General features: G+C 42.0%; 1 protein-coding gene across 1 annotated transcript; it reads right to left on the reverse strand.

The window, feature by feature from the left end:
• Nucleotides 1–7,775: 7,775 nt before the first annotated feature.
• Nucleotides 7,776–21,639, reverse strand: tead3a (TEA domain family member 3 a). Its single transcript, XM_041052473.1, has 14 exons — nt 21,635–21,639; nt 21,090–21,331; nt 15,152–15,216; nt 14,862–14,924; nt 14,700–14,762; nt 12,653–12,664; nt 12,154–12,264; nt 12,007–12,050; nt 11,828–11,889; nt 11,606–11,739; nt 11,329–11,499; nt 10,695–10,835; nt 10,431–10,583; nt 7,776–9,717 (listed from the first exon to the last, which is right to left on the reverse strand). The coding sequence occupies exons 1-14, from the start codon at nt 21,637–21,639 to the stop codon at nt 9,604–9,606; spliced, it is 1,380 nt and encodes a 459-aa protein (XP_040908407.1). The 3' UTR covers nt 7,776–9,603.
• Between the last annotated feature and the right edge of the window lie 65 nt (nt 21,640–21,704).

The raw sequence follows: 21,704 nt of genomic DNA on the forward strand, positions 1-21,704 counted from the left end.
AACTTTTGCACACATGTGGATATAATTAAAAAAAAAATAAATAAATTAAAGTTTGTTTCACCTCAACCAGCTATGACGTTTAAATACTGGATACCAGCAGAATGGCTTTATTTCTATTGATTATATACCTATTAAGTTGCTATATAAACAAATAAACAATAATAAGATAAACAAAAAAATAATGAAAGAAAAGACACACCCCCATCCGAATGCACACAGATCAAAACCATAAACAGGCAGCCACATACATAGACAAAAATTACCATTTATAGTATTATATATAATATCTATTAGTATTTGTTATCTGATTGATGGTTGAGACAGGTCAGGGCACAAGCAGGCTTAAGTCAAATTGAGAAGACAGCCAAGAAAAGGGGAGGAATCAGAAAGAAAAGGAAACGGATGAACAAAATTTAAAAGAGAATAGGGGAAGAGAGAGGGAAAAAAAAGGGAGATGATATGAGCACATGCTCTCTGCATAACCGGATTATTTTGGCTAAGTTTCTGCAGGTGACATTTTCCCACCACACCCTTCATCTCTCTGCACACTCTGCCAAAGTAATAAATGCATGTCATGTGGGCAATGTACCCCTGACAAACGTGTGTGTGTGTTTATGACCATGTAGAGAGAGTCAAAGTGAGTGCAGATAACCTCGGGCCTTTTTGGTATACCCCTACCAGTTTTTTATTTTCATTTTAGAGAGACACGGAGAAACACAAGTCAGAGATTTGTTTGATCTACTGATCTTCAGTGTAAATCCATTCAAGCAGGTGAGATTTTGGGCTCAGGGTAAGGCTGTATTGTTTGATTAGATTTAATAGCTGAAGACCAGGATGAAAAAAGCCAAATCCCGTCTAGTTTCTAAATCAGATTTATCTGATTAAGAAGTGACTATCATGTGAAACTGAACCTCTATCCGTGCTTTTCCAGGCCTCAGTAATTTACTGATTTAAGGTGAGATACTGCCATGAGTAAGCTGTTAACTATGTAAGACTCCTGCACCGCTGCAATTTTGGCAAGCTTAAGCACCACACCCTGCCTGATGGCTTTGTGTGTGTGTCACTGTTCTCCACTTGCAGTTTTGGCAACATGGCATTGGTAAGTCGAGCCTTTGCAGACAGACAACTCTCTGACTAATGTCTGCAAACAAAAGAGCCAAAAGAGTGAGTGTGAGAATACTGGAAGTGAAGTATTGTACAGGATGTCCATAACCTTGAGTTACAGCGAGGACATCTGTATAAAGCCAGAATGTCACTCTAAAGCTTTGCCACATTTTCTGCAGCAATAAGGGTGAACACCAACATGCTATGCGGACAGGTGTTCATTTATGTTATAAAGAAATTGTTCTCAAGGTGCTGAAAGTACCTAATAACCCTAGCAAAAGATGATGAGATGAGTACTGTCACCACTGCTTTGTAGCTTGGATACAGACAGTATGGACTGCTGCATGAACATGCATGAAGTCAGAACTCAATAAAAGTTCTCTTATCACTTACACTTTGCTGTGTGTGCCTTGGAAGGCTGCCAACACATATATAATGTGCTATATATTACATATGATTTTGAAAGATCCTGAAAAGATCCACATATTGCACACATTCACACTATACACAATAGTGTACAGGTACTGTTTCTGGAGGCTTAAAAAGCAGGTGTAAAACTGTACATCAGATCATACATTTGATGTGATTGGGAGTGACAAGATAACAGAAGCTTTGTTGTTGATAAATATCAACCTTTGCCCTAAAGAAGCAGTACAGTATTGTTATAGTAGTGATAATATGTATTCACTTTTCCCTGCAGTTTGATCAAAACTTCTTGAATGCTGCACATATTGTATAAAAGAAGCACATTGTTAATATGTAATTTTCTGAATCTTAATGAATCCTAAATTGATTTGTTTGATGTTATATATACACATCAGGACTTGTGCAAACACTGATACATAACACCCATGTGTTATGTAAACATAATACCAATGTTAAGTAACTGAAGGGAAGGCATACCTGATGTGAAGTGATGTGTGTGAAAGTGAGTGACAAGAAGAGAGGCTCACTGAATGCCTGAGGGTGGTCTCTACATGACAGGGCTTCAGATAAATCATACCAAACTTTGAACTGATCATATCCACTCTAACATCGAGGTGAAACTGAGGTGACAGCACCATCTGGCAGGCCGAATGGGAACTGCAGTCTCTCTCTACAGTACCCACTGTATCTTGCACGTTTAAAATAAAAAAAATAATATATGAACCTGTGTATTGTTTGAATAGCTTGCACAATAACAAGGTATGCTTATACATGGCACTAGGCTCAGTTTAATACAAAACACATTCATTCATTCATTTTCTACCACTTAATCCGTCAGGGTCGCAAGAGCTGGAGCCTATCCCAGCTGACTATGGGCGAGAGGCAGGGTACACCCTGGACTGGTCGCCAGTCAATCGCCACCTACAACACCGAAGACACCAGGATCATCTGGACCAAAGAGGACCAGGTTTTGTAGGTGGTGTCCTGCTGCTTGCTGAGCGCAGATGAACGCTGACCCCAGGATCATCTGGGGTCTTCGGTAGGCGGGACCAAAGAGGACCAGTGGGAGGACCAGGATGCCGCCTATAATGACCGGGACACTGCCTACAACACAGAAGACCCCAGGATCATCTGGACCAAAGAGGATCAGGTGTTGCAGGCGGTGTCCTGCTGTTCGCTGGTCTCGCTGGTCTTTGGTGTTGTAGGTGGTGCCCTGGGGTCCAGGGGTCTTCGGCGTTGAAGACCGCGAACACCCCTGGGGTCTTCGGTGTTGTAGAAGGTGTCCTGATCCTGGGGTCTTCGTTGTTGTAGGCGGTGTCCTCGGCCTTTTTGGTCCTGGGGCATTTGGTGTTGTAGGCGGTGTCCTATTTCTCATGAGCCTTTTCTCTGGAAAAAGTAGTCACAAAAACATAAATGTCAGATATGTCATAAAAAAAATACAAATACAAATACTTATTTTATTGCGCCTGCTGCTCCTCTTTGGTCCTGGGGTCTGCGGTGTCCTGCTGCTCCTCTTTGGTTGTGTTGTGGGCGGTGTCCTGCTGGCAGTGTCCTGCTGCTTGCTGAGCGCAGATGAACGCTGACCCCAGGATCATCTGGGGTCTTCGGTAGGCGGGACCAAAGAGGACCAGCGGGAGGACCAGGATGCTGCCTATAATGACCGGGACACTGCCTACAACACAGAAGACCCCAGGATCATCTGGACCAAAGAGGATCAGGTGTTGCAGGCGGTGTCCTGCTGTTCGCTGGTCTCGCTGGTCTTTGGTGTTGTAGGTGGTGCCCTGGGGTCCAGGGGTCTTCGGCGTTGAAGACCGCGAACACCCCTGGGGTCTTCGGTGTTGTAGAAGGTGTCCTGATCCTGGGGTCTTCGTTGTTGTAGGCGGTGTCCTCGGCCTTTTTGGTCCTGGGGCATTTGGTGTTGTAGGCGGTGTCCTATTTCTCATGAGCCTTTTCTCTGGAAAAAGTAGTCACAAAAACATAAATGTCAGATATGTCATAAAAAAAATACAAATACAAATACTTATTTTATTGCGCCTGCTGCTCCTCTTTGGTCCTGGGGTCTGCGGTGTCCTGCTGCTCCTCTTTGGTTGTGTTGTGGGCGGTGTCCTGCTGGCAGTGTCCTGCTGCTTGCTGAGCGCAGATGAGCGCTGACCCCAGGATCATCTGGGGTCTTCGGTAGGCGGGACCAAAGAGGACCAGCGGGAGGACCAAGATGCCGCCTATAATGACCGGGACACTGCCTACAACACAGAAGACCCCAGGATCATCTGGACCAAAGAGGATCAGGTGTTGCAGGCGGTGTCCTGCTGTTCGCTGGTCTCGCTGGTCTTTGGTGTTGTAGGTGGTGTCCTGATCCTGGGGTCTTCGTTGTTGTAGGCGGTGTCCTGGTCCTCTTTGGTCCTGGGGCATTTGGTGTTGTAGGTGGTGTCCTATTTCTCATGAGCCTTTTCTCTGGAAAAAGTAGTCACAAAAACATAAATGTCAGATATGTCATAAATAAAATACAAATACAAATACTTATTTTATTGCGCCTGCTGCTCCTCTTTGGTCCTGGGGTCTGTGGTGTCCTGCTGCTCCTCTTTGGTCGTGTTGTGGGCGGTGTCCTGCTGGCGGTGTCCTGCTGGCGGTGTCCTGCTGCTTGCTGAGTGCAGATGAACGCTGACCCCAGGATCATCTGGGGTCTTCGGTAGGCGGGACCAAAGAGGACCGATGGGAGGACCAGGATGCCACCTATAACGACCGGGACACTGCCTACAACACCGAAGACCCCAGGATCATCTGGACCAAAGAGGATCAGGTGTTGCAGGCGGTGTCCTGCTGTTCGCTGGTCTTGCTGGTCTTTGGTGTTGTAGGTGGTGTCCTGGCGTCCAGGGGTCTTCGGCGTTGTAGGCGGTGTCCTGGTCCTCTTTGGCCCTGGGGCATTTGGTGTTGTAGGCGGTGTCCTATTTCTCATGAGCCTTTTCTCTGGAAAAAGTAGTCACAAAAACATAAATGTCAGATATGTCATAAAAAAAAATACAAATACAAATACTTATTTTATTGCGCCTGCTGCTCCTCTTTGGTCCTGGGGTCTGTGGTGTCCTGCTGCTCCTCTTTGGTCGTGTTGTGGGCGGTGTCCTGCTGGCGGTGTCCTGCTGGCGGTGTCCTGCTGCTCCTCTTTGGTCGTGTTGTGAGCGGTGTCCTGCTGCTTGCTGAGCGCAGATGAGCGCTGACCCCAGGATCATCTGGGGTCTTCGGTAGGCGGGACCAAAGAGGACCAGCGGGAGGACCAGGATGCCGCCTATAATGACCGGGACACTGCCTACAACTCCGAAGACCCCAGGATCATCTGGACCAAAGAGGATCAGGTGCTGCAGGCGGCGTCCTGCTGTTCGCTGGTCTCGCTGGTCTTTGGTGTTGTAGGTGGTGCCCTGGGGTCCAGGGGTCTTCGGCGTTGAAGACCGCGAACACCCCTGGGGTCTTCGGTGTTGTAGAAGGTGTCCTGATCCTGGGGTCTTCGTTGTTGTAGGCGGTGTCCTGGTCCTCTTTGGTCCTGGGGCATTTGGTGTTGTAGGCGGTGTCCTATTTCTCATGAGCCTTTTCTCTGGAAAAAGTAGTCACAAAAACATAAATGTCAGATATGTCATAAATAAAATACAAATACAAATACTTATTTTATTGCGCCTGCTGCTCCTCTTTGGTCCTGGGGTCTGTGGTGTCCTGCTGCTCCTCTTTGGTCGTGTTGTGGGCAGTGTCCTGCTGCTTGCTGAGTGCAGATGAACGCTGACCCCAGGATCATCTGGGGTCTTCGGTAGGCGGGACCAAAGAGGACCGACGGGAGGACCAGGATGCAGCCTATAACGACCAGGACACTGCCTACAACACCGAAGACCCCAGGATCATCTGGACCAAAGACGATCAGGTGTTGCAGGCGGTGTCCTGCTGTTCGCCCTGGTCTTCAGTGTTGTAGGTGGTGTCCTGGGGCATTTGGTGTTGTAGGCGGTGTCCTATTTCTCATGAGCCTTTTCTCTGGAAAAAGTAGTCACAAAAACATAACTGTCAGATATGTCATAAATAAAATACAAATATTTTATTGTGCCTGCTGCTCCTCTTTGGTCCTGGGGTCTGCGGTGTCCTGCTGCTCCTCTTGGGTCATGTTGTGGGCGGTGTCCTGCTGCTTGCTGAGCGCAGATGAACGCTGACCCCAGGATCATCTGGGGTCTTCGGTAGGCGGGACCAAAGAGGACCGGCGGGAGGACCAGGATGCCACCTATAACGACCAGGACACTGCCTACAACACCGAAGACCCCAGGATCATCTGGACCAAAGACGATCAGGTGCTGCAGGCGGTGTCCTGCTGTTCGCTGGTCTCGCTGGTCTTCTGTGTTGTAGGTGGTGTCCTGGGGTCCAGGACACTTCGGCGTTGAAGACCGCGAAGACCCCTGGGGTCTTCGGTGTTGTAGAAGGTGTCCTGATCCTGGGGTCTTCGTTGTTGTAGGCGGTGTCCTGGTCCTCTTTGGTCCTGGGGCATTTGGTGTTGTAGGTGGTGTCCTATTTCTCATGAGCCTTTTCTCTGGAAAAAGTAGTCACAAAAACATAAATGTCAGATATGTCATAAATAAAATACAAATACTTATTTTATTGCGCCTGCTGCTCCTTTTTGGTCCTGGGGTCTGCAGTGTCCTGCTGCTCCTCTTTGGTCCTGTTGTGAGCGGTGTCCTGCTGCTGCTCTTTGGTTGTGTTATGGGCAGTGTCCTGCTGGCGGTGTCCTGCTGCTCCTCTTTGGTCGTGTTGTGGGCGGTGTCCTACTGGTGGTGTCCTGCTCCTCTTTGGTTGTGTTGTGGGCGGTGTCCTGCAGGTGATGTCCTGCTTCTCCTCTTTAGTCTTTGGTGTTGTAGAAGGTGTCCTGATCCTGGGGTCTTCGGTGTTGTAGGTGGTGTCCTTCTGGTGGTGTCCAGACTGCAGTGCTGAATTTATCAGCTCCTGTACAACGCCATTGTGATGTCATCGAATGATCAAAGCCCTGCTTTGTTGCGTTAGCGCGTTTTTTTTCATACGTGACATCATCGAATGATCAAAGCCCTGCTGTCCGCGGAGGTACGGGGGGCGTGAAATTTTTGGTTGATTAGACAAGTTTTTATATATTTTTAATTTTTGGCAGAAGATGTTACCTTTCAGTCACAAATGCACACATTTAGCGACACACAGGAGCTCTCTCAAACTGGGTACTGGTTCACTCACTGCACGAGACTAGACCTGTCCCTCCAAGCCTCCTGCACACTAAGAGGAGGACCCGCCCCTTTCGTGCCAATCATTGGCACAATTAAATTGGCCTAGAGCCTGTCCCGGAGCTAAGATCCCAGACACAAGGACGCACGCTGCAATATTATTTGAAAAGGAGATACGTGTTTTTAAATGGTAGTGACACGGTCACCCTACTCACTGTACCTTGCACGTTTAAAATAAAAACATTAAGATATGAACCTGTGTATTGTTTGAATAGCTTAGTACTGAATGCACAATAACAAGGTATGTTTATACATGGCACTAGGCTCAGTTTAATATAAAACACAATAAAATATAGGCGGGGTAGGGGGACCCTGCTCCATCTCTCCATCAGTTTCGGGGTCCTTGGCCTGAAAAACGTTGAAGACTCCTGCTATAAAGCCATTAGTGTAGCGGAATTGTAATGACAAAGTCAGTCAGAGGAATTAGAAAATGATTTGAAATCACAGAAGTTACATCCCACTGGAGATTTAGTAATTAGGAATAGGGTTTGGTATGTGTATGATACTGGTGCTAAAATTAGACTGTACAGGTTTAAAAATGACACTTTAATACCTAATTTGGAGATGTTTTTTCTTGATTTAACAAAATATGTCTTGATGCATCAGTGTTAAATGTTGTTCATGTACGTACCTGTACAGGAGCCCTGCAATAATCTTAATCTGGCAAAGTAATGAATTAGATAAGGAAAACTGATTAAATAACTTAATAAGAAAACAAGATTAATAATGTGGTTAAACATTTGTGACATCTTTCATTACTTGACAGTTCAATATTTGATTCAATGATAAATATTAGTTGGTACTCTAACAGCACTGAGGCTGAATATCCAGCCCCCGCTGCTAACACATATGGAATTTCACTGAACTACGGTATTAACAGTTAAAAATGTAGAGGATTTACATATTTTATTAATGATGATTGCCTCTCTCAAGCAAGCTATCTAAATGTTACTATCAACTGTAAAGGCTACACATTTCTGCAAACACCTTATGATTTTATTGGTACAGCATAATGGCAGATTTAACTCATTGAGCAGACGTGACCAAAAGGAGTGAGGCACAGCCAACCAGAGTACACAGACAGGAAAGAAATAATAAAACAAAACACTTTTGGCTGACCATACGGTGAATATTATATGAAGGTCTTATTTAAAACTGAACCAGTCGGCTCTTACTTTCTTGATACAAAGACAAAAGACAAATCAATGTTGCCTTCCACATGGTTAAAAATGATCCTGCCAGGAGAGGGCATGATAGCGTCAAATCAGATTTACTATTAAAAAGAAAAAGGAAAAAAAAGCTAGTAGCCACGTGTGCCAAAAATCGAAAACATTACACAGAATAAAAGAAAAAAGCAAGTGTCAGTTGGATAGTTTGTTAGTGTTATCAGGCAAAAATCTACCCCAGGGCACTCTGGGTGACCTTAGTGTGATCTGTACCATACATCATTTTGTATACATCAAAAAAGAAAAAAAGAAAAGAAACACCCATCATTTATGATGTTTAGTGTAACACTTCTAGCTGTGCTGGTAAAATACAAAAACGATAGTTCATCTTTACAAAAACGAAACTATTTACCTTGTTTTGGCTTATAAAAATAGTACCATTACAAGTGTAGTGTACATGTCCTATACATCAGTGCTCTTCAGGTTAAGGCTTTATGAACCAAAGCACATTCTCATCCCAACTCATGTGGAGGTAGAAATACTGCAGCAAGCCCACACAGTCAGAGTAAAAACAGTATCGTGTCGAAGAACAGTAAAGGTAATTCTTTTATTCGAAATGCTGCTGACACCCACGTGTGAACTGAATCTGAAACTGTCGGTGAACTATTTTGTTGTTTCCAAAGACAATTGAGCCCATCGTTTTAAACACCTCCTTGAGATTTGATCAACATCTTTCCCTCCACACCATGTACCACCGGAAACCTTTAAACAGCAAAAACAATTAAAGTGACGGCTCTCTTTACACTTCGACACGGTGTTTCAAATATAAATACGGCTTGTACGTCTTTACATGTAGTGCATTATACACTCGTACTTTGCGACATGATCCTTAAGAGTTTTGATTAAACAAACTGAAGATCACAACTCCACTTTAAGCAGTGACAGAACATACACCATTATAGGCTCATTCAATTCCTACCTTACAGAGACAAAACAAACAGCAGAAGAAACAGTCATTGTGGCAGAGTTACATTAACACTGATTAAATGATTTGTTTGCCAACCTATATTCAAACTCGTCTCACATCAGTCACACCTATGACGTAAATTAATGCGCGTGAAAATTTTCCCTGGAAGAATATCCCATATTTAACTTGATATAATGCAGTTAGCCCTTTAACTGGTCTCTTTTTTTTTTTTTTTTACATTTTTAGCATATGTCTGTCAGTAAAATTACATTTCTCATGAAAAAAGGCTAATCAAAATAACTGGGATATTTGGAGCCTGACACTGAGAGATGTGCACAGTTTCACAAGGACAGACATTTCTGTGACTGAATAACGTCACAACACTTGATGACAACAATGCTAAGAATGATACTACGTTTTGGTTGAAATCTACAAAACACTTTAGTGTTTGAGTCACGGGATGTTGTAGAGGAGATGTGGGCCTAGTCTGCAGTGATGGAAATGCATGCACATCAGTCAAAAGGTGTGACTACAGTGCGACTGTTGGTCTGTTAAAACAAGGGTGTGTTTAGAGAGAAGGAGTGGGGTTTCTCTGTGCTTGAGCTGGAAATAGTGTTTATGCTCTATGTATCAAAAAGTCTGTGGAGAGTCTCTGCATGCACTCAGCGTGCTGCTAGTCATTCACTAGTCGATAAACATGGTACTGTGCTCCATGTTCGCTAGTGGACACTTCAAACACAAAGGCGATGCACAGCAGAGTCTCCTGAGTTTCTCTGTTGGACACCACCTAGCAAGAGACGGGAAAAGAGGACAATATTGTGGATGGTCAGGATTTAATAAAGAATGTGTGAACAAACACCAGTGAAAAGATAGAGAGGAAGGAAATAACAAAAGTTAAAGAACTTAAGGAGAAACTTAGGAGAAAGATATGAACTGTAGTAAACTGGTGATCTTGCGCAGTGATAACTTTCAGCTAATTTTCATGTATTTCTCTGGAAAAAAAAAACAGAAAACAAAAGATAAGATCATAGACTTCAGGAGAGGGGAAGTTGGGAAACTCTCTCTCGAACCTGCCAGGAAACCACTTGAAACTATGAATATTATCTCTGCTAAGCGTACAGCAATGTTGACTCACTAGAGATTATATTTTATGCTCAAAAATGCTTCAAGGGAAGCTATGGTCCAGTTTTACACATCAGTTACGGAAAGTGTGTAAACTTTCTCTGTCAGAGTTTGGTTTGGTAGCCTGACTGCTGCCAAGACTGCATCTAAAATTTGCATTCAATCCTGTATTTAGATTTTTTATTCTTGAATTTTAAACTTTCACGATTTAAAACATGTTTTGTTTTTAGTTTATCTTATATCACAATGGTATTGTGTATTTTATGATGTTATTCTCAGAATGGTTTTATTAGTTTTCTGTTTTGAATATTATCCTATAGTATGAGCTCATCAAGGAAAGTTACTAAAAATGTTTCTCTCACACACACACACACACACCTGTAGGATGGTGAAGTTCTCTAGTACACTGTTCATCATGTATTTCTCTGGCAGGTGTTTGAGTTTGTGGATGAAGTTGATCATGTATTCACACATGGGCGAACGATGGATGCGGAACACGTACTTTCCTCCTTCCATATGTGCATATTCTGTCTGGATTTGGGAGGAACCCACACACACATGCATCACAGTTAACAACACATGTTGATATTGTCTGATATGAAATGCTTTGCCTCTGTCAAAATAATGGGTTGATTTTCTCACCTCAACCTTCTCCACCACCTGCTTACCAAAGGAGCAGACCTTTGTTGAGACACTGATAGTGATGTTTTCTGTTCCACTGTACTGGCTGCTCACACCGTAGAACGCACCAGAACCCTCCTCGATGTCACTGCTCAGGTCCGCCTGAAACAACAGCAAAAAAGGCAGAAAGTGAGAGAAGAGTGGAGAGAAAAGAGAAGGCACGTACAAAGTCCCATTAAATGATCTGAGGAACACAAAAAAAAAACGTAAGGTGCATTTCTTGCTGTCTTGCAGAAGAGTTAATAAAGTACTTCTTTTCTTAACAAACAAGCACAAATCCAGAAGTTATTTCCTGTTTAAACAATTGCTTCAGCATCGCATAGTGTAAAGGCTTTGCTTCCCCCATGTCGTGTAGTAGCTTTTAACCTCAAACTGTAAAGAGTACTGTTTAAATAAACTAACTGATGCATTAAATGGAAAAAAATCTAATGCAAAACTAATGTGCATAATGATGTGAAAGATCCACCACTCCCTGATGATTCACTGCCTTCTTGTGATGCTTTGTGAAACTCACTGAATCCCTTTTCTCAGTAAGTCTCTCCTGGTTATAAGAAAACACCTCATCTCAGAGAGAACTCCAGTTTTGTGTACTGACCCAGAACTTGACGAGGAAGAATGCGTTGTGTGGCCCTTTTTCATACAGCTCCTTCAGGCCTCCCTTCTTCTCAGAGAACTTGTCGTAAATCTGCCTCACGTCTATGGACTCCAATACAGGGTCATTGTAGCTCGGGTTTGATGGGCCAATGTGTACAAAAAGGTGTTTATACTGTTGGAAGAAAGAAGAATTGGTGAGAAAGAGTGGACAGGGGGAAAATGGAGAGGCAAACTTTTACGCTGTTGACTTCTCATTAGAAATATCCGGATGTCTGTACCGTCTCTCTGTCTCTCTGGGTCTCCATAAAAGCAGAGTATTCCAGTAGCCGTAGTTTTGCTGAGGCGATGGTTCTGTCTTGCCATACAGGAGCTGCTATAGCTGCAGGGCGAGGGGGTGGCAGGGGCTCATAACCTGCCAAACATTTAAACCAGGAAAACTCAGTTAACAGGACAATAATCACAGCAAACAGCCAAATCGGTCAGTTGGTGTTCACACTTACTGATAGGTGCAGGGACAGGGGCTGGTAGTGTAGTGTATGGTGGCTGTGCAAAGGGCTTAATGCTGTAAATAAAGGGAAAAAAAACAGAAGAGTGGGAATCCAGAAACTGTACCAGCTTAATCATAAAACCTTCTCCTATTTAAACAAACAAAACCAACTAATCTGCCAGTGATACTTACTCCTGAGAATGTCCAGGCTGTCCTGGCATAGGGCCGGGCCAAAACTACACAAATGAAAGAAGGGAAACAGGGCAGATAGTATTACTCAGACTTCTACCCAGAAGGTAAAAAAGAACAGATGTGTGTGTCTGTGTGTTTGTGTCTCACTCTGACTGGTGAAGGGAAGGGAGTCTGGGGTTTCATTACACTCGCAGACACAATCTGAGCTGATGAGAGGTTGGCTACTGTCTGCAGTGCCTTGTCTTTGGATACCTGGTCCTGAATGAGAGAGACAAAGCAATATGCAATGAAAATGCTCCGTCCTGAAAAACCGAACAAAATTTTAGAGTCAGCAAAACTTCAAGGCCAGTTTAGACAGCAAGCCAGCCAACTTACTTCAACATGATGCAGTAATGAATGAAGACAGGACAGAGTGCAAAGCAGATACAGGGGGATGCCAAAGCAGGAGGGGCACCACGCTAGCAGGCTAGGAGAGCTAACTGGAGCCATCACCAGTATTTAACTAAAGCCACTAAAAACAAAAGAGTAATGAGCAGGATTTTTGAGTCTGGGAGAAGAACTGCACTTCGGACTAGCGGTAATGTGATGCCAGCCACAAAGCACAAAGCCTGAAGCAGAAAACTGTAGTTGTATAACCAAAACTTACCAAATTCATGGCCTATGGCAAAAAAAACACGATATCAATTAACTTTGTTACATTCAGAATGAAAGCAGGTCACAGAATCACTGTTAGGCAATAAGGGAAAACACCTTACTCACTACATAAAACTCTGAAGAAACTAAAGTACAAATCTCATCCCACACACTAAGCTCAGAAACATTCATCTTAAATTGACAGTACAAGCTACATCCTATTAATCTGTGCCGTTTTAAAGCTGAGTGCTGACATTTATACCAGGAAATATACTGACCTGGAAACCTGAGTTACACTCTCCAAATATGTAAAAGAGAGCAGCAAATTAAATGGTGCAAAAACGATGTCACAAAGAGTCTTTATTACAGAGTATGGTAAAACCACAAGAAAAAATGCTTTAACAGAAAAGATTTAAAGAGCTGAGGGAAATGTTCAAGAGCGAGAACGGGGAGGTCAGAAATGTATAACAGGAGAAAACTGAAATTCTGCGAGTGTGCACACAGATGTGGGACACGTTAAAAACACCTTGCATGTTTGTGTGTATGCAGGTCTTCACGTGCATTACTACAGCCATGTACATGCTTTGGTCAACTATGCTAGCTATTGAATCTCATGCAATTATCTGTCCAAAACCCCAAACTTCTTCAACTCCATAAACAAGCAAACATTACTGCCATGCATTGTAACAAATAGCACAAATTAGGACACAAGCAAACTCCCAAAAAAAAACCCAAACAAAAACGGGCTTTTACACCAAGCAACGCAACACACCTCCAAATGTGGACAGAAAGCAAATGAATGAGACTCATAAAGCATATAAGCAACCAAAGAAAATGTCTGATAAAATAACAATTTTGCAGCGCTTGAACCAGCCACACCACAATCTCACACCCATTAAATAATACTCTCTCAGTGTCTTAATGATATTACGATCACATCCTTTTTTGATTTATACTTCTCCATCAAGGTTTTCCAGTGTTCCTGGCCTAAATGTTAATATAGGAACTGCTGAATCACCATAATACTAAATGGTTATGTCATGCATTTAGGGATGGTTCCAACAGCCTGTTCCAATTTGGAACCGGTTCCTGGTCAGATTTGTTAAGGCCCAATTCTAATGAATCTCTTATCTAAAATTTTGTAGTTTGTATAATTTTTTACTAACAGAGAGTGCTGTAAACATATAATGCTGGGTAGTTGTTTAAAATGACCAACATCACTGATGGAAGATTAAATCAGCTGTAGCTGAATAATGTTAATTCCTTAATGGCTAATTTGAAAAGTCTGGCTGTTCTCTGGTTAATGTGCGCTCCTGCAGCTGGCGTCTGTATCCAGCCAAAGATTTTGGGGAAAAAACTCATCACTCTGTGACACCACTGTAAGACCGCAAGCAGACTTGGTGTTTTTGTAGTTCAACAGGGACTGTCGAACTGTTTAAACTTCATAGCTGTGAATCAGGACCTTCAGTATTTTGTAGAAAATAGCTCTTGAAGTGCATTAGGTTACAGCTGTTAACTGATCTCATTTGCAGATTGTAGGTACAGAGTGAGAATTATGCTGTCACTAAAAACTGAAGGTTTCTGCCTTCTCAGCCAACAAAAAGTGATAAGACATCTTACTTTATGCCTTTGCTACTTAAAAATGTTTAAAGATAAACCTCATAAGATCTGATAAGGGGTTCAAAAGGATTCAGATTAGAATCAGTTAGAGTTCAATACTGGATTTGAAATTGATCAAATGTTACTGAACTCCATCCTAACATGTAATATCATGTAAATGTGTCTATTATTAATGAAATCAAAATGTTTCGTGCTGCCTTGCTAGGGAAAATGTAGGAAAATAGCCTGACCAGGTCTCATTCTTTACACATTCTCTGTACCCTGTGGCATAAAGTAACATTTTTCAGGAGGTGCAGGTCAATTATGGCAGAACCTCCAAGGCAGGTACTGCCTTGGACAGAGAAGTATAAACCTGCTGTAAGCTCCAACAAAGTTAAGTTGGATTTGGGCCACATGCAGAGCGAAGCAGCTAGCATGACAGAGGCAGTGAGCATGTGTACCTTGAGCTTAGACTGAATCTCACGAGACTTTCTCTTGGCCAAGACTTGCAGGTGACTAGAGACCTGAAGAAAGACAGGATGAAGGAAAAAAGGAAAGAGGAAAGGAAGAGAAGAGGGGATGTGACTACAGAGGAAGGGAGAGCTGATTCAGCAGGCACCCACCTTAATGCTTGCCTGGTATTCTCGTACCCTCTTGCGTGCCAGAACCTGAATGTGACTAGACACCTATGGGGCCGGGGCCAGGGCCAGTCCCATGAAAACACACACACATTCACAGGATGATTTTTGTAATTTTGAAAAAGTACAGTCCATTAATAATCACTTTAACAAGGTAAATGGGTAATTTACAACAAAATAAACACCATATCAGGAGGCATGGAAGCTACACCCAGCAAATCTCATTTTATTAAACACATGTAGACACTTAAGTCTTCAATAACATCTGTGCATACCTGCTTGCGTGTGCGCGTCTTCCCTGTTCGTAGCTTGATGTAGCGAGCTATCAGCTCATTTCGACCTAGAATTCAGAAAGTGATAGATAAAATCAGACAGGAGCATTTAAATGCACAAAAATAAGTTCTGCCATCATAACACATTAGTTGCACACAAAACAAATGTGTTTTGCTATGACGACATGGAGTAAGACACTGGTGGGGCTGGTAAGGCCTGAAAAGATTGGTGATCCATTTTATTTAGTTTGCTTTACTTCACCCAGTATGCTGTACATTTTCAAATAGTAGCTGGGGCTTTATTTACCTCAGTGGCACTGAGAGCCAAGATTTTATTTGGGAAGGTAATATATTAGAATCAGGTCTTTATTTCTAATTTACCCAGCTCACCCCTTTCAGAATAAACTCAAAACTTCCTCCATGTTTCCCTGTTGTCTTTGTAAATTCAGTGTAATGTCCATTTCCACAGCACTGATTCCATCAGCACAGCAAGAGTCATATCGGGTGTTCCACTTAGTCTTTTTTCCCAAAAGCGATTAAGCAACCACGAATGAAACTAAACCATTCACCCTGATTTGTCACATTAAAAGTCTAGGAGTATTCCCTTTACAAGTAAGATTCTAATCTAAAAAAACATCAAGAAGTGTTGAATTTTGTTGACAGTAATACCATCAATAACATCTATCAGGAGTAGTAGAATTAATTAGAGATTGAAAACATTATTTCTTAAAAAAAAAAAAGGGGGAAACAGAGCAACACAGTGGTGAGTACGATAGGACTCTTCCATATGTGCTGTACTGATGAATTAGAGCTGTGTAAACCTAGATTACACTGTATTTACCATGTGAGTTGTTGTAGTAGGCTAAGACCGTGCTTTATTTGTTTGTGCTGGTCTTGCCCACAGCCATTATTTGAATACCAGCTTTTAAATTAGAATTTATGGTAATCAACAGACATTCTGTACATTGGGTGTGGAGATAGGGATTTGCCGATTTCCTAAAGAACACTGAAACAGAATATGGCTTCTACTTAAATTTGACCAATAACCCAGTTACATCTCTGTTAGAGCCTACCCTCAGTATCCATGTTATTACAGTACACCTAGTTAGTGGCAAAGGATCCCCTTTTCTTGGCCCCCTTTTGTTGGCAAAACCGCCATGGGTTTTGAAGCACGTAGGGCCCTATTATTTTTTATGAGCTATGGACAGAATGAGTGTTCAAAAATGGAACTGTGCAATTTTCTGGTGAAATTACTTAAATTGAGTTAGCTATAACCACTTTGTCAACAGAAAATGACCATTAATAATAATGATAGCCATAATTTTGGACCACATTTAATGATGCTTGATGCCGATGTATGACACTGGCGTGCATCCAGAGCCGATCAAATAAATGCCCAAAGGTCCCCTCTTTGTTTTTCTCTGTGGTACATTCACTAAATAGGTCTGCATGCTTTTAATTACACCAGTCTCATAAAACTACCAGTGCAACCAAGCCCATTTGTTCACTAAAAGCTAAAAAGGTAGTGATGACAAGAGTGAATGCTCTGATACATTAACATTAAGCCAAACGTAATCAGTACTTGATCTTAATTCTACTGCAACACAGTAAACCACAGAGTCTCTATTTTGGTTTGTATCTTAATCTTCTCATGTAAAATCATAACAAACCTTATGAGATCTCAAGTCCTTCATGTTTTTCAGCCTATGGGTCACAGTGACATTGAGGCTTTAAACCCATCAAATGTATATTTAGGCCGCCCTGAATTCACAGATCAAAACTGGGTATGAAGCGAAAGAAGATGAAGAATATGTGGACACTTTTTCCATCCTCAGAATGGGTTTGAAGTGAAGCCAGGATAATATGAAAGTTTAATGTGACTGTCCTTTTCTCACACACAGTAACACACAGTTGCATGGACTGTGAAGCTTTCAATTTCTGTGGCTGTATGATATTCACATTAAGGACAGCCTGTGTTAATTTAGAGTCAGTTTTGGTCTTGCTTGTTGGCAGAGCTCCTAAGCACATGGACAAGCAATGGGAACAGAGGGAAGAAAAGAGGAGAGGTCATCATATGGTTAACAGACGTCCAAAATGTGGTCACTAAAGACTGCCTGGTCAGCTTTCTTTCTTTCTTTGCCTCCCCCAGCTCCAGCCCACACCTGATGATCTACTTGTCTCTCCTTATAACCGGTGAGCAACTCTCGATTCACTCTGCTGCAGATGTCAGAAAGTTAAAGATAAAAGTGATTAAATAAAACCTTACAGACTGACTCCATGTCTGCAATCGCATATACACATGCACTAACATCATCAACATCACCATCCTTCTTTCTGGGAAGTGGTGTGATGCTGTCGGGACTTAGGTCACATCAGGCTGAGTCACATGAGCTCTGTGAAGTTACCAGAACACAGAATTCCCCCCCAAAAAAATCAACAAAAGGGGCTGACTCAGACACAGCAGTCTGATCCAATTCCCAAAACAGGACACATGCACTTTCCTGCAGCCCACCACTACTCAACATAAGGACAAATAGTTTTTCATCAGAACTCAACTCATGCTCCATTTGTTGTAAAGTGCTTAATTTACACTTTAACATGAAGAAAGGATAGGCGGTTAGGAAACATGGTGTTACATTGCAAGTATCTTTGTTCAAAAATCATGTCATTTCACGCACATTTATCTGTTTCTCCCCTCATTTTCCACATAAATGAAACCCTTGCCCATTTGCTTCCTTGTTAGAAGTAGAGATGAAATTTTCATCAAAACAACAGAGACAAAATGGAAAGCAGTGGACAATACAAAGTGGACCAAACTGCACAAACTCCAGTTTATGTTTACTTGGTCATTATTTGAATAGGGTCATAAAAAAAGCAGAGATATATCATCTAAAATTGAATTAATGACACATATTTCACTTAGAACCAGTGGAATCTAACCCTCTCAAAGCAGGTTGTGAAGAGCCCCTACCAAATATGTATTTTACAATATGACTGAGACTGTCTTTAATCCTGTCTCTAAAAGGGCATCTGTCCCAAAAGAAATTCCACTACGACCCCAAAAAGATTTGATTTACTAAGTCTTAGGCTTTGTTTGCCAGAACATCAACTAATAAAAAAGCTAGAAATAAAATGGTTGACCTCAGTGAATGTGTAAAACCTTGTCTCTGATTGAGTCTTCGTGTTCTCAGTATACATGTTCTGACTCCTAGGTTGGTTCTATAGAGAAGTATTCAGTTCTCAGAAGTAAGTAAATATGGGTCAAGATATGGGCCCAGTGAGAAAATCTATGCAGTCTACTGCTACCTGCCTGAATCTTGAATTTTTTTTTATTGAGACTGTGTCATTAAATTCTGGTAATTGCTGAGGGTCAAAAATAGTGATTCAATATGCATTACACTATAAAATGTTTATGGTATTTGTCCCTCACCCATCTCCCACCAAATGTGTGGGGGACAAAAACCCTTGCATTCTTTACAATTTAATGCAATCAAATACACCACCACTAAAAAAAAGCACTGAAACAAAAATGACCTAAGCGTCGAAACAAACCTTCTCTGACACAGTCTGAACGCACTTGTACCTATTTGTTGCAGGAGATTACACATGCTGTTGAATCTGTGTCCAGCCCTTGTTTTTACCAATGTCACTAAAGTATTAACATTCAAACAAGTAACCTCTGTTTTATATGCGTCACCTTATGAGTGCAAGAGCAAGTGACCCGTCTGCTGATCATCCTAATTTGGGAATACATGCCTGAAACCATAATCCACGGTGACATCATGCTAGCAACATATGGCTGAGAGCAAATGCAGCACAGAGACTGAGCTCAATTACGACTGGCCTAGTTAAGGGGGAAAGCTAGAACATGTATTGAAGTAAATCTGATATTCTGATACACAATTAAGTATAGCCTGAGATTTGGGATTTTGGTTATTGTAAAATCCATATGCAGTTTAAATATTTTCTTTTCCTGGTTTTAAAAGCTGCACTAAGTGATACATATTTCTGATGTTGACTGTTCCAGCTAGGTGAAATGAGCACTAAATGGCTTTAACTGCTTGACTGTGGTATCCATATTTATCCACGAGCCGCTTGCAGACATGTACTGTATTCTATAAATGCTCTGCCAATTATGAGTTGGGTTCACATTTGAAAAGGACTTCAATTCATTCACCTGTAAAACGATGCTCTTCCAGTTTGCCAATTTAGGACTTAGTAACTTTTAGAGGGCACATACAAGATAAAAAGTACAAGTACACAGCCATTTAAAAATAGTATAGGATCAGCTCTGGTTGGCTTTGGGGTGAAATCTTGATAAAATAATTTCAGCTGACAAACTGATGAAACAAGTAGTTTCATTTTCATGCTGTTATTACATTTATTTTAATCAAAAAGGGGGCTATTCAAAGTTTCTCACAATATTGTTAAGGGGTGTTGTCTTACATACTGGTTTGAAAATAAGAGACCAGTGTGTTAATAGGAGCGTTGCTATTATATTCTAAGTGTCAGCGTGGCTTTTAAATGTGTGAACATGTGTACCAGTGGGACTGTCCTTGTTTATTGAGAGAGAAGTGGGGGTGGTCAACTCAGTGAGCCCACATTTCCACAAAAGGAGAAAATGCCACAATGCTGAAACAAACTTTCCCTTTCTGTCGCATGGGATCACATATCCCATTTCCCTCACAACAGACGCTAACACATACACAAATGCGTGACACAGACTGCTGTGGGTGGGAATACCAACTCTCAGCCCAATAAATATATAAATATATAAATAAATAAAAAAACACAGGGAATGTTGGATGCCAGCCAAGGCCTTCAATATGGTCAAAATACATCAAAGCTACTTGCTGGCAGCATCCTGAACAGATCCTACTAAAAACAAACAAAAATTGCATTGCATGCGTTCATGCACTACAATGCTGGTTACACAGTCCCATAGACCAATATGAACCAGTCAATAAGCAATTACTGCCCCAGGGGAACGAGCAGTCAAGCAACTTCTGCACACGTTAGCCCTACCCTGACCAGAGATGTTGACCTGCTCTATCCTTTGACCTCGTCACTGCTGACTGCCCTTTGACCTTAAAGCTAAATAATCCTCTCCCAAAACTCCTGCAAGCAGATCACCTGGGTACAAACAAAGAGGGCTTTACAAGAAGCATCAATAAACCACTAGCTTCCAAAGTGCACGCAGCAGATCACTGCGGGCCTTTGTGGTGGTTTCTTGCAGAGCCAAAAAACATCAGGCATAAAGTTTCAGTTTTATGTCATTCTGGAAAACTTGAGGTTGACAGAAAGTGTGTACAGATGGGATATGGGGCTTTTTCTGTAATTCTGGCCCTCATTCTTATTAGTCATGTTTACTAACAAGCTTTACTGTACAGCTTGCAGACAGGGACTCACCTTAACAAATGAGCCTTCTACAGGTACTTTAAACAAGTACAATTTAAAATGGTTATCCAAATTACCACCAACCAACCATTTAGTGAGAAGTGAAAACAATAACACAAAATCTTTAATTTAAATCACTGGTTGTTTTGCAGCACTACTTCACAATATAAACTCCCACAATCTGTACAGTGACTAATTACAATTACTACTAAAAATCAGAATGCAAGCTTATATATATATATAATATACAAAAAATGCTCTTAAAACCTGCCAATGTGAGTGAATGATCTAAAATAATTTCACTTGTGGCTCCATGACAGAAAATGTTTGGCCAAAACCCTTTACAAACAAGACAAAGTGAAATCCCTTTACATTCTGTAGTTTCACATGTAAACAGTCTCAGCAGGCGTTAAACACAGACATACAGACTTCAACGTTGGCCTTTGGATTACATGTGGAAGGAGGAGACTGGAGGTGGGAGGAGATAACGGAATGACTCGATGACAACTGGTACGTTAGGATAGAAATATGTTGTGCTCCTCACCATACATCTTCCCCTCGTCTGAAAGTATGATCTTCCTCCTGCCGCAGGGAGGGTAGATGGCCAGAGCTTCCTGAAAGCTCTGCTCAATGTCTGGACTCCACACTCCCTCAGGGTCCCCGTCCAGTCCACGGTCTGCCCCATCACCCAGCCCCTCTCCATTGCCACCCTCCTCCTGCGCCCCATCAGGGCTGCTACGGCAACTCCACTCCGACGCAATGATGACGGCTCCGGCCACAACACACCTTGAACACAAAGGACAATATATTTCTAACAAATTCTGTAGGAATTCTGCAGGACATTTTAGAGAGACATGAAACAACAGATCATATACTGGGTTTGACATGATGACCACACGTCACATTTTAGCATTTTTCTGATTGGCTATTGTTATGTTGTTATTGCTATTTTAAGTAATAAGTAAGGCATAATCATCGAGGTAAAATGCAATACGAGGCCCCAACAAAAATAGAAATCATGCATATGACAATAAATATTCTGAATGCAGGTTTCAAGGCACTCTTTCTTCCACATTAAGAAAGCATTACACCATTATCTCAAATGAGAGAGCAGAGCAGTGTTTGTTTGCATAACTGATGAATTTAGACAAAAAGGCAT

This window comes from Toxotes jaculatrix, chromosome 2, assembly GCF_017976425.1.
Source record: "Toxotes jaculatrix isolate fToxJac2 chromosome 2, fToxJac2.pri, whole genome shotgun sequence".
NCBI classification, from domain to species: domain Eukaryota; kingdom Metazoa; phylum Chordata; class Actinopteri; family Toxotidae; genus Toxotes; species Toxotes jaculatrix.